Here is a 16,045-nt window from a genome sequence, read left to right as displayed (position 1 = left end):
AATTAACACATGACAACCACGCACCACCGAGCACCTTTCCTTCACATTTCACCACCTTTCCCCCCATGTATGCTCTCCCACCTGAAGCTTCCTGAGCATTGATGGACTGTGACAAAGCAGTACAAGCATCTTGACTGATTTTTGGTATTTTTGTGCCATGTAGTGAGCATGACCTCCTTTTTAAATGAGTGTAATATTAACAAGTAAACACAACCTACAGAGCGCTGAGTGTTTTATCTTGTTTTTTTTCCCACCTATAAATTTAAATAAGCAGTTAAGTTGACACTAGTCACAAACGAGCGCGCATACAAACAAAAGCAGGCTTTTGAACATGGCGACGTCCTCACCTAACAGCATGAAAAGAAACTGCTTTTTAAAATATAATTGAATCATTGTAAACTCACGCACTTTGATCACGACTCCTTCTTTCTGCATCGGGTTTGTTGTTGTTTTTTCATGTACTGTAAGCACCACACAGTGAAGCCACACAAAGTAGTAGAACATGTAGCAACTTGTCTTTATTGAACACCAGCATTTTTTTTTTAAATGTAGGGATTTAACATATATATCGTCCAAATCCTACAAGAAAAGTAATTTAAATATTTATATATATCTTTACAAATGTTCAATAGCGAGTCGAAGAGATTTTGTCGTGTCGGCTAAACCTGTGTTTTTTTTGAGGAGTGTACAAAGATAGACATGCACAGGAAATGCTGAGTCACTGTTACAAAATGGCTGACTTCAGACCCTCTGGACTCTTTACAACCGCCCCCCCTAAAAAAAAAAACAACAACCAAAAAGACACATTCATACACACTTTCACATTTCATGTCTTCTCAGTAGAATTAAGTAAGAAATGGTTAAGCACTAAATGAATTAGTCTCTCTTGTAGTTCCTGGGTGTGTGATCGTAGAAAAACAAATAACCGCCAGGATTACTAATTAGCACCTGGTTAAAAAACAGGCATTAACAGGTGTGGCTGTAGGCAACCTGTGGATGTAGGTATTTAAAAAAACACACACAAGATACCTGTAGTTTTATCTACCTCTGTATGCGCTTTATAATGTTGGTTGTGTTCCATTTTTCTACTAAATTCTGATGAGAACAGCATATTGCATCGCATACTCACTCACACATTTAAAACAGTCTACTGTTATCTGCTTTTAGAGCTTTATGGGTTGGGGGGGGCATCTGTTCTTGACTTGGTGGGCTGAGAAATGGATCCCATGTAGGAAAAGAACGTAAACCATCATGAAATTCTTTCTATCCTTGACATCATAGCGTTCTTCTAAGGGACATAGGGGAAAAAAATGCTTGCATCAGCTTCTCTCACCCTGTCAGATGAATAGAGGAAGTTTTTGTGTAATGTGCAGTTGCCACTCCTGTCCTGAACACATTGGTGTTTTCACCTTAAATATGGAATCAATAAATAAAGAAATAAAAATAAATATATCATGCACACACACTTTCTCTATTGCTCTCACTCACACACACACACACACACACACGCAGCTCCAAGGCACCGGGGGGGACCAAGCGGATCGGGCTACTCAGTCTTTTCAGTTTTGCCGTCTTTGCTCTGGGGCTCAGCTGCTTTGCGGAGCTGCGACTTTTCCGAGCTGCTGTTGATCTGTTGATCGTTTGGTCCGCCTGTTTTCCCGCTTGAGTTTTTGTCCAGGTAGTTGAGCATCTCGCTCAGGACTGTTTGGAAAGTGCTGAGAGCTGCACAAACCGCCGGTGTACCGAAACCGTGAGTGATGAGACTGTTGGGAAGAAAAGAACATATTGTCGGAATAATGGATTTTGGCTCGTCAGATGACACATTGTTTTCTATGACAGACTCAGGAGACGGTATACGTATTGTTTGATTGGCCATCCAATCAGCCAATGGCAACATGACTTTTTCCACCAAGGAATATGAAACAGTTAAATATATTTATTATTGTGCTTTTCCACTTTTCTGACCTATAAATGTAGTTAGAATGTTGTATACTGGTGTTAAACCATGCCAAAGTTTCAGATAATGACGTTTGCGCATTTGGAAGTGAGCCCTGAAAGAAGTTTGGGATGGCTCAAAATGCTTGGTTTCAAAAGGCGTGGTAAAACTGCCTCTTTGTGATGTCACAAATGGGCGGACTTCCTTATATGGTTCATAGTTAGGAAGCACTTTGGACGTGTGAGTAATCACAGCGGTGTTGTGGCCGTGGGTGCAATAAATGAAAACAGAGTAGGAACAGGAAGCACAATTCAAACAAAATACAGCTGGAATAGGTGCAGATTCTGGAAAATCTAAAAGGTTTGCTTTACGGGTTGTTGTGTGTGGAGACTACAACTCAGCGTCAAAAGCGTCAAAAAATTAACATAATAGGTAATAATAATACAAAAAAATCTCAGCGGTGGAAAAAAAACTATTTCCACAATTAGTGTGACGTTTACTGACATGTGGGCCTCTAAAAAATGAGCTGCAGGCATCACATTTAGTTAACAACTAAATAAACAGCATCATCCACATCCAAACAATTAGTACCAAACAAGAAATTATAATATTTTATTAATCTTGCCAAATTATGTTTCACACTAATTTGTGACAATAAATAATTATTATTATTTAAATAATAAATAAATAATTTACACAATTAGTGTGATGTTTACTGACATGTGAGCCACTAAAAAATGAGCTGCGGGCATCAAATTTAGTTAACAACTAAATAAACAGCATCATCCACATCCAAACAAGTACCAAACAAGAAATTATAATATTTTATTAATCTTGCCAAATTATGTTTCACACTAATTTGTCCTCAAAACTGCAATTATTTATCCCATTGAGCTTATTCCTCATCTTTTGCAACTATCCTTGCCTGAAATACACACAAAACATTCATTTTATTTTGGGATTTAGCACTTTGTAGACATTTTGCTGCATGCTTTGAATGGGAAAAAATAGGAGTCTTCTGATTTCAAATTGAATTCCGGCAGCCCAAATTGAATGTTAACATAAAGGTTTGTATTAGCTTATGTGAAGATAACTGTGGGATCAAAAGTGGCATTTTTACCATGATGACCAAATGTGTCTTTTTGTGTAGTGCTGCCATTATAGTAGAGCAAGTATTAATTATATTTTAGGGATGTTTACCCTTTACAGACATTTTGCTGTATGATTTGAATGGGAAAAGTTTGGCACCATCTGGTGGACAAATAACATTTTGGAATGGAATATTATAATATATAACATATTATAATATGTGTATTTAAGTGTTTGTGTTCCTTGAACCAAATTTGCAGCTTCTCTCGCAGCATACAGGTGTCACTACACATCCCTTACTTCTCCCTTTAGGGGTTTGATCAATGTTTCTCCAGGGAGTGACACCCATACATGTGACCTTTCTGCTAATAGGCGTCTGTTCCTCCCTCCTCATCGTCCCTCATGTGGGCTAAATAACAAATTGCAGAGCTGCCACTTTTGCAAATGGCAAACAGCTCAGCAGAAACCAACCGTATTACTCTTTGTGATGCTTCATTGAAATTCTGCACCAAACTCCACTGAAACTGAGACTTTTTGTGTTATTGATAGTTTGTTTTGTACCTGAAGTGTGTGAGGTGTCTCTGGATATCCAAGTCCAGAATAGGTGTGGGTCTGGAGGATCCCAGAGGAGAACGATCTTGGCTCAATAAGTCTTGGAACTCCTTACAGATTTGCCTGGCAGAAATAAAAAAGACGACATAGAGAAATGTTCAGGGTGGCTTATTATTGATACAGTCGTCCCTCGCTACATCGCGGTTCGAGCATCGCTTAAGAGGTGGGGGCCTTGGAAGTTGAAATCTGTGACATCAGCTAGCTACTGTCGCGTTGTTGAGTGTTAGCATGGTGGTTAGTAGTGTGGAGAGTGCCAGTGACTGGTGTGAGTTATGGCTGACAGCAGCTCCTGTGTGAAAGTCCGTAGCAGTAGCATTGTACTACACTGGCCACTAGATGTCAGGAACGTTACATTGATGAGTGGGGCGTCACGACACATCGAGTTCACGAGATGAGAACAAGACGGGATTTGAGCAGTACAATAAAAAACTATATGTCACAATGTAATCATGTTACAGTCTTCTACGATGTGTGTATGCTCGCGGCCCCGCCTCCACCCACCGAGACAGAGACTGTATGACTGACACAAAGGCTCAATCGGTTCATGCTGTTGTTCTATAGAACAAACACACCAAGATGCTGAAGCCAACTTTATTACTTAGACGAGGAAAACAGACAAGCATGCACATGGCCGGCAAAATTATCTAATTCATTTTCATTTATTGTGTGATTAATTCATTTACTGACTATCATCCAAGGACTTGTAGTACACACGAAAAATCTTTTCATGTATATTTAATCTCGTAAACAATATTTGGATGGCCTTAAAGCATTTTTATGCACCTACGAACTTATGCCATTTATAAATAAGGAATCCCACTTTCGTAAATTCCCGTATCACGGTGGGGTCTGGAACCAATTAACCAATTAACTTAAATAATTAAGACTCAAATGTGATTATTTAATTTGAGGTATTTTAAAGAATATTTTTCTTTTCTCACATTTATTTGTTTAATCTCACTGAAACAATACCATAACATTGATGTTTTTTATATCCATGTTAGCTTGTGATGACTGGTGTGGCGACTGTATAGTTGGAGTGGTTTCATTCTCTTTTCTTTTGTACTGGACTATGTACGATACGATGACTAGTAATGAACTGGTTGCTCTTGGCACGTAGTTGGGTGCCTCAAGCTGGGTGAGGGTTGTTGGATGTGGGGTTTTTATTCTATGTAGACAAGGAATAATATATGTTTTGTTGGGATGAGGTTGGAATCTGGGTGGTTAGAGGGGTGGGACTAGATAAGTCTTGACTTCTTCCCATTCCCTTTCAAACATGTGTATGTTTAGTTTATGTTTGGTTTGTTGTGCTTTGGATGATGAAGAAAAAAAAACAACCAATAAATGCGGGTCGACTGTATATATTTTTTAAATGGCATGAACATACTGTACGGTATCTATTCACGATTGGAATTTGCTTCACCATGAAACCTTGGCTGGAAGTATGAATGAAATACAAGACTATAGTGGAACCTCCAAAGCTGAACACCCAAAAAAGTGTTCCAAATTTGATTTCAACCACAATTTTGTGGAATGAATAAAACTCAACAGTTTCAAATAATCATGTGCAACGCAATATTAGCAAATTTTATCAACTTACTTCACACTTAAGGATCAACCACCATAGAAGCAGACCATTAATGGCAAAGAAGCGACCTGTATGAGTAATAAAGTTACAGGTGGTCCTCAGGTTCCTATACTTTGATGAGTTTTGGCATCGGTACCCTAAACTATCCCGAAATTAACAATTTAGTCTCTCCCACTGAACACATTAAGTTACAGCAATGAAACAAACCAGAGAACAAGCACACTGCTAACTGGCTGCTAGCACTCTTCTAACAGCCAGCCATCACTTCCCAAGACCTTCCTCTTAAAGGTACAGATACTGTATTACACTTCACGTCTTATATTTCCATTGTTATTCATTTAGCCACTTGAAACTATGCTTGAAAATGCTTAAATTAGGCCATGAATATGAACAATTTCTTTAAATATACTATACATTTTTTTTTACTAACCATAGACCATATTTAAACACAAATCAGCGATTATTTTCATTCATTTTCGACCGCTTTTTCCTCACGAGGGTCGCGGGGGGGTCCAGCTGTCTATGGGCGAGAGGCAGGGTACACCCTGGACTGGTCGCCAGCCAATCACATATAGACAAACAACCATTCACACTCACATTCATACCTATGGACAATTTAGAGTGGCCAATTAACCTAGCATGTTTTTGGAATGTGGGAGGAAACCGGAGTACCCGGAGAAAACCCACGTATGCACGGGGAGAACATGCAAACTCCACACAGAGATGGCCAAGGGTGGAATCGAACCCTGGTCCTCCTAGCTGTTAGGTCTGCGCGCTAACCACTCGACCGCCGTGCCGCCACAGCAATTATTTATTTGGTAATTTTTGAAAAACAGTGATAGAGTGAGGGAACTGTGATGTAGTGAGTTAAAACTATATAACCATTCTGTGGAGTATTTCTAATGGAGTATTTCCATTTCATTGGGTATACCCAACAACAGCAAGACCTCTTCAAGGATACACTTAAGAATATGAAGGTCTGACAATTTAGAATTGCACCTACACTTTTTTTTAGTCGTATTTTTGACCCCATAGCTCTTATGTATCAACATAAAAACCGGCACTTCTTACTTTCAATGCCTGAAAGGGAGAAGTTTGTGGTAAAAGTGTTTGTGTGTGTGTATTTGTGTGTCTTCTTACTTTGTAGCCAGAACCATTTTCTTTCTCGCGTTGTTTTCTTTTGACTCATTGTGCTGCCGGGCCAAATGTTCGCCGACTGCCTTGCTGGGAAACTCTGTCTCACAGGTGTAGCCAAAGTCCCTTGCCAGGTGGAGCGCTTCTCCTGCACATAAACATCACAGACTGATGAGAGGGATGCAAAAAAAAAAAAAAAAAGGAGGGGGGTAAGGGGGGATAAAAAGTGTGAAAACATGAAAAGTGTCTCACCCTCCACTAGGGAGGTTAGCAGCGTGACATTGGCAGCTTTCCTCCGTCCTGCCGGCAGGTTGAGGCCGAGACGGTCTAATTTCTCCCGAAGACACCGTCCGCCGTTCTTTGACTTGGCTCTGTGGAAGAGATGTCGCATATTTAAGAGAGAATATTTGGATCCGCTCTTTCTTGGGAATTGTTCCAAAATACAACTAGGTCCAGTACAGACAAAAAAATATAGCAGTTAGATGTCCTTTATAATATGACAAGGCCATAATATTCAATGAAAGCCTGCATAAATTAAAAGATGTCACGTCGCGTAAAACCATCACTTCTTTAATCAAATACATTTGCATATTTAATGTGCTTTCAGGTTGTAATTCCCCTTGAGTTTCTTTGATTCTGTTTGAACATTTATGTCTGGCTAAATGCATACTATTTTGGATTCATGTCATTTCTCATTTTCTCACCCATGTGGAAAATGTGACAATTCATTAAGAACAAAAATTGTCATCTTTGTAATCATGTACTATCAAACAAGAGCTGCCTTTTTAAAAATAACACTGTCAGAGAGACACTGTATACATGTTGTCTTTACTGTAATATTCTCTCACTCTTGTTTCCTCCTTCCTTGTCTCTCTCTCTACCCCCATCAATAATACAGCAGCTACCATTCGGCTCCTCTGATCCTTGCATGTTTTGGCTCTGACTCGCCAATAGTCTTTCTGTGAGCCGCACTCTATCAACATCGCCTCTTTTATGTGAGCTCCACAAACACGCCTGTAGTGCTTTTCAATGTTCATCAGCTACATTAACATTTAGAAAAGGGCTCGCCATCAATTACTGTGGCCTCTCCAACCCAATATAATTATATATAAGCATTAAAATAAGATGTTATGTAGTAGATAACTGGTATATTATTTTTAAAACAATAATAATAGACATTGCGCATTAGTATGTGTAAATGCATAATTTTCAATCTCAATCTGAAGGGTGTCCAAAGTATGGGCTAGGGGCCATGGCCATGGGCCTATGGCTGTTTTTTTTATTGGCCTACCTCATGTTCTAAAAATATATTTTCACAAGAAAAGCAAAAATCATCAGTAATTTTACAAGAATAATGTTGTAATATCAAGAGGGAAAAAATACATTTTAGTAGCATCATAATAAAAAACATTGTCATATGAGAAATAAAACAATGAATAATTTTGAAAATTAGGTTGTGAATAAAGTCCAAAATATTATGTGAATAAAGTAACAACTACAACACAAAAATGTGTGAATAAAGTTTTAAATAGTTGGGGGTCAGGGGGTGGGGAGCACCAGAAATTGAAAAAAAATCATGTGTAATTTTATGAGAATATATTCAAAATATTTGAAAAAAGTGGTCTAAATTTTATGCAGATAAATGTTTAGTATTATGAGGAAAAACATAGAACAATATTTTAGTGGCATGGAGTTCGATTATTAAAAAAAACATTATTATGAGAAACAAAAAATGTCAAAGCAAAAGTAAAAGCAAAGTTATAATTTTTGGATAATTATGTTATTGGAATGTTCCGAGAAGACATTTTATGAAGATTATGTAAGAATAAAGTTTAAATATTTTGAGGATTAAAAAAACTGCAAGAATGTGGATGGGGGAAGCAAAAACTAATTCATAGTAGTTCATACTAATAATACACTTTTTCACCAAGATCACAAAGCTGAGATGCAGTTTTGTTTTTTTCTCAGCATACAAAATATCAAAATGGCACTTCCATTTGTCTCAGTATGTGAACCTCGCTAGAAAAAGTTTGGACACCCCTGCTTCACACAACTGCAAGTGAGCGTCTTGTGCCCCCCTGAAGTTATATTTCTGTCGCTTTTTGTGTATAGTTTTGTTGTACAAACCTGCGCAGTATTCCACCCAGTAGCGAGGCATTGAGGCACTCCGGCGGTGACAGTCTTCTCTTCACCTCTGCAATGGTGACTTTGTACTTGGAGGTGGAGCTGAGCAGTGACAGTCGACCTGGTACCGAGCAGAACAGATCTGTCGGGTTCACCACGCAAGTTCCCCCTGACACACAGAAACAACGACACGCGCAATCTGTTATAGAACACAAATGCCAAAGCAACTTGTTTGGAAGTAAACAATGTGACACAACAAGTTATTTAGTCGTATTGTTCCATAAAAAGTAAGTGACAATAACAAACTTGCTTATTTGCTACAGTACATTACATCAAACTTTTATTTGTTATGGATTTCACACTGATACAGCTTTACTAAAGAATCTGTCCAATATTATACACCTTAAATACATGAGTATAATATGAATAAATAATCCGGATATGTCATTGTCATTTATTGAAATTTATTTCTCATAATAAATGGTTATTAAAAGCAACTGCATGGATAAGGGATAAAATGCTCAAATTACCCATTTTTTTATGATAAACTGCCCTTCCAGTCATTTTTATTTGCATTATTATCAAATTATTATTTACTAAGAAGTCTATGTCCATGCTACTAATAGGAATGTAAATATTTCATGTAGTTTTCCTCATACTTTGTGTTTCCATTTGTGGTTTTACGTCACCTTAATATTTGTATGTAAGAGCTGTCGTCTTTAATCCAAAGAAAGTCAAACAAAACCCCTCTTTTATCACCTACCACCCACCCAAGTTGACGCCGTCGTGCTTGTAAAAAAAAAAAAAAAGTGAATAAATCATGGTGGCGAAGGCTCTTTGGCATTATTAGCTGCATCTGAATGAGTCGTCCTGCTGGAGAATGTATTGACTGCTGTATAGCTGGAGAAGGTCTCTTATTAATCTACTTGTGCTCAAACGAACGTGCCAAGCAGCAAGGTTGCTGTGTGATGTACTGTGGGCTATATTCTATTATTCATCTGCCTCATTATCAAACCTAACAGCAGGGTGTGTCGCTTTGTTATTAGGCCATGCTGGATGTGATGGGAATGGAGGAAGAGATGCCATTTAGGCCGAACAGAACAACGCTGCAGGCAAGGATGCACACGCCAGTCTTTTTTTTTGGATGGGGAGGAGGACACATTTGGCCACCAAGTAAAGCTTTCTAACCTACATTTTTTTTTTAGCTCTCATAATCTATTATTCACAATCAGCTTGTGTTACTTTTCTTGCAATGGGAAGTGAGTTGAAAATCTCCATTGACACCATTTCAGCACCTGGACAGCGACAGGTTATTCGGTACGCATGCGCATGTCCGGTTTGGCTTAATATGTGACCTGTCTGTCAGATTCACGCGCTCTGACAGGGGGCGCGCGCTCACATTCACGTCCTATTAATTCCCCCCAAAATGTTTTGATACAAAGTAGTTTGTATTTTATGTTGCCAAGGGCAATCGAGACGAGCTATTGCTGCTCGTGCAGCGAGTGGAGCGTGCGGGCCCAGAGGCGATAACGGTATTTAAGCAACGGAGAGTAGCCTCGGGCTGCGGCGCGAGCGGCGGGCGGGATCACACGCAGAATCAAGCGCCCCTCTTTTTTTTATAACCAGTTTGCCACGAAAATTAAAGAAAAAGCCAAATGTCATTTTCCTCCTCGTTTAACAACAATGTTTGTAGCTTCTTACAAGCCGGTAAAGACGCCTTGACAGCACAGCAAAGGGAAGCAGCACGTGGTGACGTCAAGAACCGGAAGTGGGACTGCTGATTAAAAACACAGACGACTCCTTAAGTACCAACCGCGCTTCACAATCTTCGCTGATTTTCTTTTGAGAGAGGGAAAAAAGGTTTTTTTTGGTGAATATTCATGCCGCAGTCAGAAAGAACAACATTAATATGATCTCGGCTGAATCCGGGGCCCCGCTCCTCATTAGCATATCAAAGCGTACGCCGGAGGCTAGAGAAGCTATCGATACAGGAGAGCGAGCTAAAGCAAAGATGATTGCTTGTGATGGATGCAGAGGCTCAGCTCAGGGCCAAATACTGCGCACCATTAACCCAATGTGATAGCGAAGGGATCCCCGCGTCAATCCGAGAGAAAAGCCCCAACACCTATAGGTCTGGTGAAAAAATACAACTAAGACTCACAGCCTTCGTTTCAAAACAAAACACACACATTCTGCAGCTTTTTACCATGGCTAGGACATGCAAACAAATCCACACTATCATTTCTGTTCACCGAGACGACATTCTGCATCATTTTAACAAAATGTACTTCTCTATCAACAGGAAGTCATTTTAATTTTTCATGTTGCAATCCTTAGAGCTCCGTGTAACTTCCACATATTTCCGGAAATAAAAAGTCATAATGCTCAAGCACATTTAATTTCAATTATAATGAATTGCATTATAGTTATATTTTTTTCTCTGATCAACACTTTGTATATTTGAGTCAGTACATACAGTGTGTATATTTATATTTGTTTTGGATCTTATTTGTGCAGTGTGCCTAATAATGTGGCCGAGTAATAGTATTATATCACAAATATTTTATTGATTCATTGGCATATATCCTATTTTTCACCATTATATATAATCTGTGTATATAATATACATGCATCTATACATACACCCAGTATGTGTATACTACAGTATATAATAGTATATTATAATATCGGAAAAAAATATATATACTACTGTATACAGTACATGGGCGTCCTAATTGTTTTCCATGTCAGTTTGGAGGCTATATAATAAGTATGTTATGATATTTTAAATATTAGCTCAAATATGTTGACAGATAGAAATATATTGAATGAGCTGACTTGACTTCAGGCCGGAAATAGGAAGCAGTATGTCTCCAGTCTGCTACAAGCCACCGTAACATGTAACATGCTGGCAGCAGACACCAAAGTGGGGTGTTCCGGTGTGATTGTCTTGTCTGTCTGCTTTCTTGTTTCGTGTCAGGACGTGAGATGTTCACGGCCTGAGGTGCAACAACAATAACAATACAGCACGTTTAGAAGTGGAAGTGGGCCTTACCTCTCCGGATGACGCCCCCTTGGCCGTTGAGCATGAGCCCACACTGAGCTTCCACGGAGCCCTGTGGAGACACACACTCATTAACACTGGTGGGATGCTCCAATCACATTATACACACATTGCTGGAGAACTTACTCCAATGTGCATGAATTGTGAAGAAACGTTCAGGTTTTTTTTGTTTTTTTTTAACCCCAAAATGGTTTTAATTAACAAACTATCAAATATCAGTCAATATAATCTAATATATTTGAGTATCTTGCTGGAGAACTTACTCCAATGTGCATGAATTGTGAAGAAATGTTCACTTTTTTTACCCCAAAATGGTTTTAATTAACTAACTATCAAATATCAGTCGATATAATCTAATATATTTGAGTATCTGAGTATTTGTAGCTCATGTACAAGGAACCAAATATGGTAACTTGCAGTCAAAATGGACACCAACATCCAATTAGTGATTTAAATTGTGTTTTTTTTTTTTTTTTGCAAAAACATCACAAATACCTAAATATTTTACTTTATGATACAGGAATTGTGATTTCTTTCCAATTAAATCAATGAAACTATAATATTCCCCCAACCTGTTGGAGACTGTTTAACAAAAAGTATGTGCACGTGTGAGCGACGCCATCTTGGTCCAGATCAGCACTATCAACCATGTCATCAAAAAAGGACAACACACACTTTTTATTCAGAAAACGCATAATCCAACGTGCGAGCCCCGAGGCCTGGCCCAAACACAAAGCCGCCCCCCCCAACATTATAGTAAAATTGGGGGGGGGGGGGGGGGGGTAAAGGAGCTTGTTGCTTCTCCATAACCCCAGCTCCTGTTCACTTTTCTTTTACTCCACGGCGACGCTAAAGTGATTATAAAATCAATATACAAAACGCAGAAGTCTTGCATGAATTAGCTTAGCGGCTGGGGGGAAAGGTGTGGCAGATGCTTTTGTTCTCCATGAAAATCTCTTTAAGGCGCTCAAAGATAAGAGTGGGTTCCACGGAAACCATAGGCGCATCTGTTCCGTCCACGCCTTGTGTGCAAGCTCAGGTTCACGGACCCTTTGCTTTCTTTATGTTTGCACAAGAAAGGACCAAACCATCCACGTTTTAAAAAAAGGGGGAGCATGTTTCTACTGAAGAAATAAAATGTATTTCTTGAAATAAAAAATGACATATTTGGGAAAACAACACAATTGAAATGACATTTACCAATATATCTAAATATAAATATAAAATGAATACAATTACATTAAAAAATATTATCCATATATAAGACATAATTGAATAATATTGAACAATTCAAATAAATACACACATTGAAAATATCAGTCAATGGTGTCAAGCTACCTTGCTAAGCACACTTAACACACACACGTATTTGTCAGTGTGTTTAACCGGGATCTTGTTTAAATCTGCTGCATAAGTAACAAAGTTGATTGACGTTAAGCCCGTAATTGGATAAACTACGGTGCTTTATGGTACTCCGGCAGGGTATTGTGCCCTGAACCCCAATCCGTTAATCCGACCCTTTACGGGAGAATAGAGAAACTAGCCGCTTTTCTTTGCCTCAACAGACAGCCGGACACACACACACACGCAAACACACACACACACATCTTGCCCATTTCTTTACATCCAAAAGAATTATGTAAAAATCTGGGTCACGTGCGCGCGTGGAAAGATAAAGGGCGGATTTCAGGAGGATTGTATAGACTGCCAGTCAATTAACCTTTAGAAAAGATGCCTTGCTTTCAGAGGACTTGACATTTACTTGTTGTACGGTCACGTTCGGTTTGCCCCCCCCCCCCCTCCCCTCCAACCTCCCCACCACCTCCCCCGCCCTGGCAACCAAATGATCTCAAGATGTTATGCGGCATTATTCACTTTTCTCCATAGACCTCCACTCAACCTATAACATGCAAGACCTTAACACATAGTAAGCAGACAGGCTGACATCTGGCACCCTTTTTCATTCTCTTTTTGGGGAATTATGGCTGCAATGGTGGTGTGTGTGTGTGTGTGTGTGTGTGTGTGTGTGTGTGTCAGTAGTAGGCCAGTAGGGCAGGGATGCAGGGGTGGGCAGCCTACTAGACTACACTGAACTACAGTAGTATACAAAACTAGCCTGCTAAATTGAGACTGCTGTAGACTGTCGACTACACTACACTTGCCTATGCAAAACTTGACAAGACTATTCCCGACTACACAATACTTCAATGTCAGTGTCAACAATACATGACTACGCCATACTGTACTAGACGCAAGACACTTTCATAATATGCTATAGCCCATTAAGCGGCTTGTCAATTGTACTAAAAATTATCCTATGTTAAGCTGAAATACACTAGATATATAAATACAGTGTACTCGCTGTAGACTGCAGTTGACTTAGGCTAAAGTAGACTACATTTAACTACTATACTTCACTATTTTCTTTGAATAATAACAAATATAAACATAGTAGAAGTCATGGTGTTTGACCACAGACTGGACTTGACTTTACTATACTCAACCAGCATGTTGTACTATACTGTACTTATGATATCAGACTATAATTGATAGTACATTGCTACATAACTGTGCCCTACTACACTGCGTTTGACTGTATTGTCCTTTGACGATAGAATAATTCATGACACTAGACAGTACTACGTTGGACCCAACTGAGTATTGACTATATTTACAATACTGGACAATACTCTTAGATTTGACTTGGCACTATTGCATCAGTACACTATTTTAAATGACACATGAGACCACTGTTCTGTTTTTTTGCAGTATGCTGCAGCTGTACTATACTGCATTAATGAGACGTTATTATATATTTGACTAGTATACATAGTAATACATAGTATACTGCAATATACTATATAAATAGCAATTAGCAGAGAATGTAGCTGTTGATTGGTGGAGGCCACCGGTACCTGTAGGTCATCCGCGGCAGAGGGGAGGCCCAGGCCGGCCGCCGGCAGCAGTCTCTGGTCCGGATGGTGCATCCCGACGCCGTAGGCCTGGGAGCCGTGTGACGTCATGAGCGACAGGTCGTGGCGCCGGTACGCATCGAGGCAGCCCAGCTCTCGCCGCTGCTGCTCGTCCAGGCACGACGACTTGAGCGCCGAGCGAGCGTTGTGCAGATTAATGAAGTCTGCGGGCTCTCCGTGATGGATCTGCTGGTAATACTGGCCCGAGTGGAGCGAGTTGAGCCCGTAGGCCTCCGGGGCCACGGCCGGGTGGGAGTGCTGGAACTCATAGTGGAAAGACTGGTGGTGCAAGGGCGTGTACTGGTGGTTGGCGGAGAAATAAGGAGATGCGAACTCCGTGCCCGCCGGCGCCGGGTAGGTGAGCGGGGAGGAGGAGGAGTAGGCGACCGAGGAGTTGGCCACGGACTCCAGGCAACCGAGCTGCATGAGCCGGTAGCTGTTTGATCCGTCGTGACGTATCTGCGGGATAAGAAAGGAGAAGAGGGCTGTGGGAACCGTGTCATTTAACATCAGCCGCTGTCTCCTCACACTAGCTGGAAAAAAACACAACTCTCAAAGCCTTTTTTCCCCTTCTCTCCACCATCACTTTTAACCACCTGAAGGAGATGTCATTTCCACACACCCGGGAGGGAAACGAAGCAGCCATCATTTTTTTTTTCAATGTCTGTCACTTTTTGCAACGTTTTAGAGCTCAAATGTTATATATTTTATATTATTACTTCTTAACACTTGCTGCTGCTTGTCTGTGGAAATCACATACTAATAAAAAACATCCCCACCCTTTTCAACGCAATACATAATTAAAATTACACTTGAATAAAAACATGTTATTTTAAAATACCGAACATAATAACATTCTTATGCATGCATTTTCAAGCAAATAATATTTTTTTTTTTACCTCTGCGTCGTGGACAAGTCCCGGAAAGGTCGCTGACATTGTGCTTTCTCCCCAAAAAAAGAACCAATTTCCCCCCTCTCCTCTAGGATGGTGGTTAAAAATGCGTTAAAATCCCCTGAAAATGTGCGAGAAAGAGAGAAAAAAGCTCCCCCCTTGTGTGCAGTCTGTCGGTGGAAGTAAGGGCAGCAACGCTGGTGCAAGGCGAGCGTCTCCCCTCTGCACGGACGGGGCTGGCTCACGGATTTTGTACTTGCAGGGTATTTCTCGGCTGATGTCGTAGGTCCCTTGGTAATATAGAAGTTTGGAAAATTAAGCATCAGCACTGAGGAATGGGAGGACAATAGAAGGAGCGGAGCATCCCAGGAGACGAGGAATAAATATTGTATCTTCGCCTTGATAAGGAACCGACGTGCTGCTTTTAACATTTTCACACACTTTTTTGTGGACATTTTGCTTTTTTCCACCACGTTTGCGTGTTACGACTCCTCTGCCTCTCGCTTTCATCCTCTTCTTCTATTTTTTTTCCATTCATACTCTATGCCTGATTTTCTTTTACAAACGGATTTTCAACCAAAAATGTAAGTTTACTTTGGAATATTATAATAGAAATTAAAAACGAATTTCGAT

At 39.9% G+C, this 16,045-nt stretch overlaps 1 protein-coding gene across 1 annotated transcript; it reads right to left on the bottom strand.

Moving 5' to 3' along the window:
• Positions 1-566: 566 nt before the first annotated feature.
• Positions 567-15,602, bottom strand: tfap2d (transcription factor AP-2 delta (activating enhancer binding protein 2 delta)). Its single transcript, XM_058056884.1, has 8 exons — positions 15,419-15,602; positions 14,463-14,978; positions 11,539-11,599; positions 8,487-8,652; positions 6,612-6,730; positions 6,366-6,507; positions 3,587-3,700; positions 567-1,763 (listed from the first exon to the last, which is right to left on the bottom strand). The coding sequence occupies exons 1-8, from the start codon at positions 15,455-15,457 to the stop codon at positions 1,547-1,549; spliced, it is 1,374 nt and encodes a 457-aa protein (XP_057912867.1). The 5' UTR covers positions 15,458-15,602; the 3' UTR covers positions 567-1,546.
• Positions 15,603-16,045: the final 443 nt, after the last annotated feature.

The sequence above is a fragment of the Doryrhamphus excisus genome, chromosome 19, assembly GCF_030265055.1.
Source record: "Doryrhamphus excisus isolate RoL2022-K1 chromosome 19, RoL_Dexc_1.0, whole genome shotgun sequence".
NCBI lineage: Eukaryota > Metazoa > Chordata > Actinopteri > Syngnathiformes > Syngnathidae > Doryrhamphus > Doryrhamphus excisus.
Note: the sequence above shows the minus strand (reverse complement) of the source record. Positions and strands in the feature narration are given on the sequence as shown.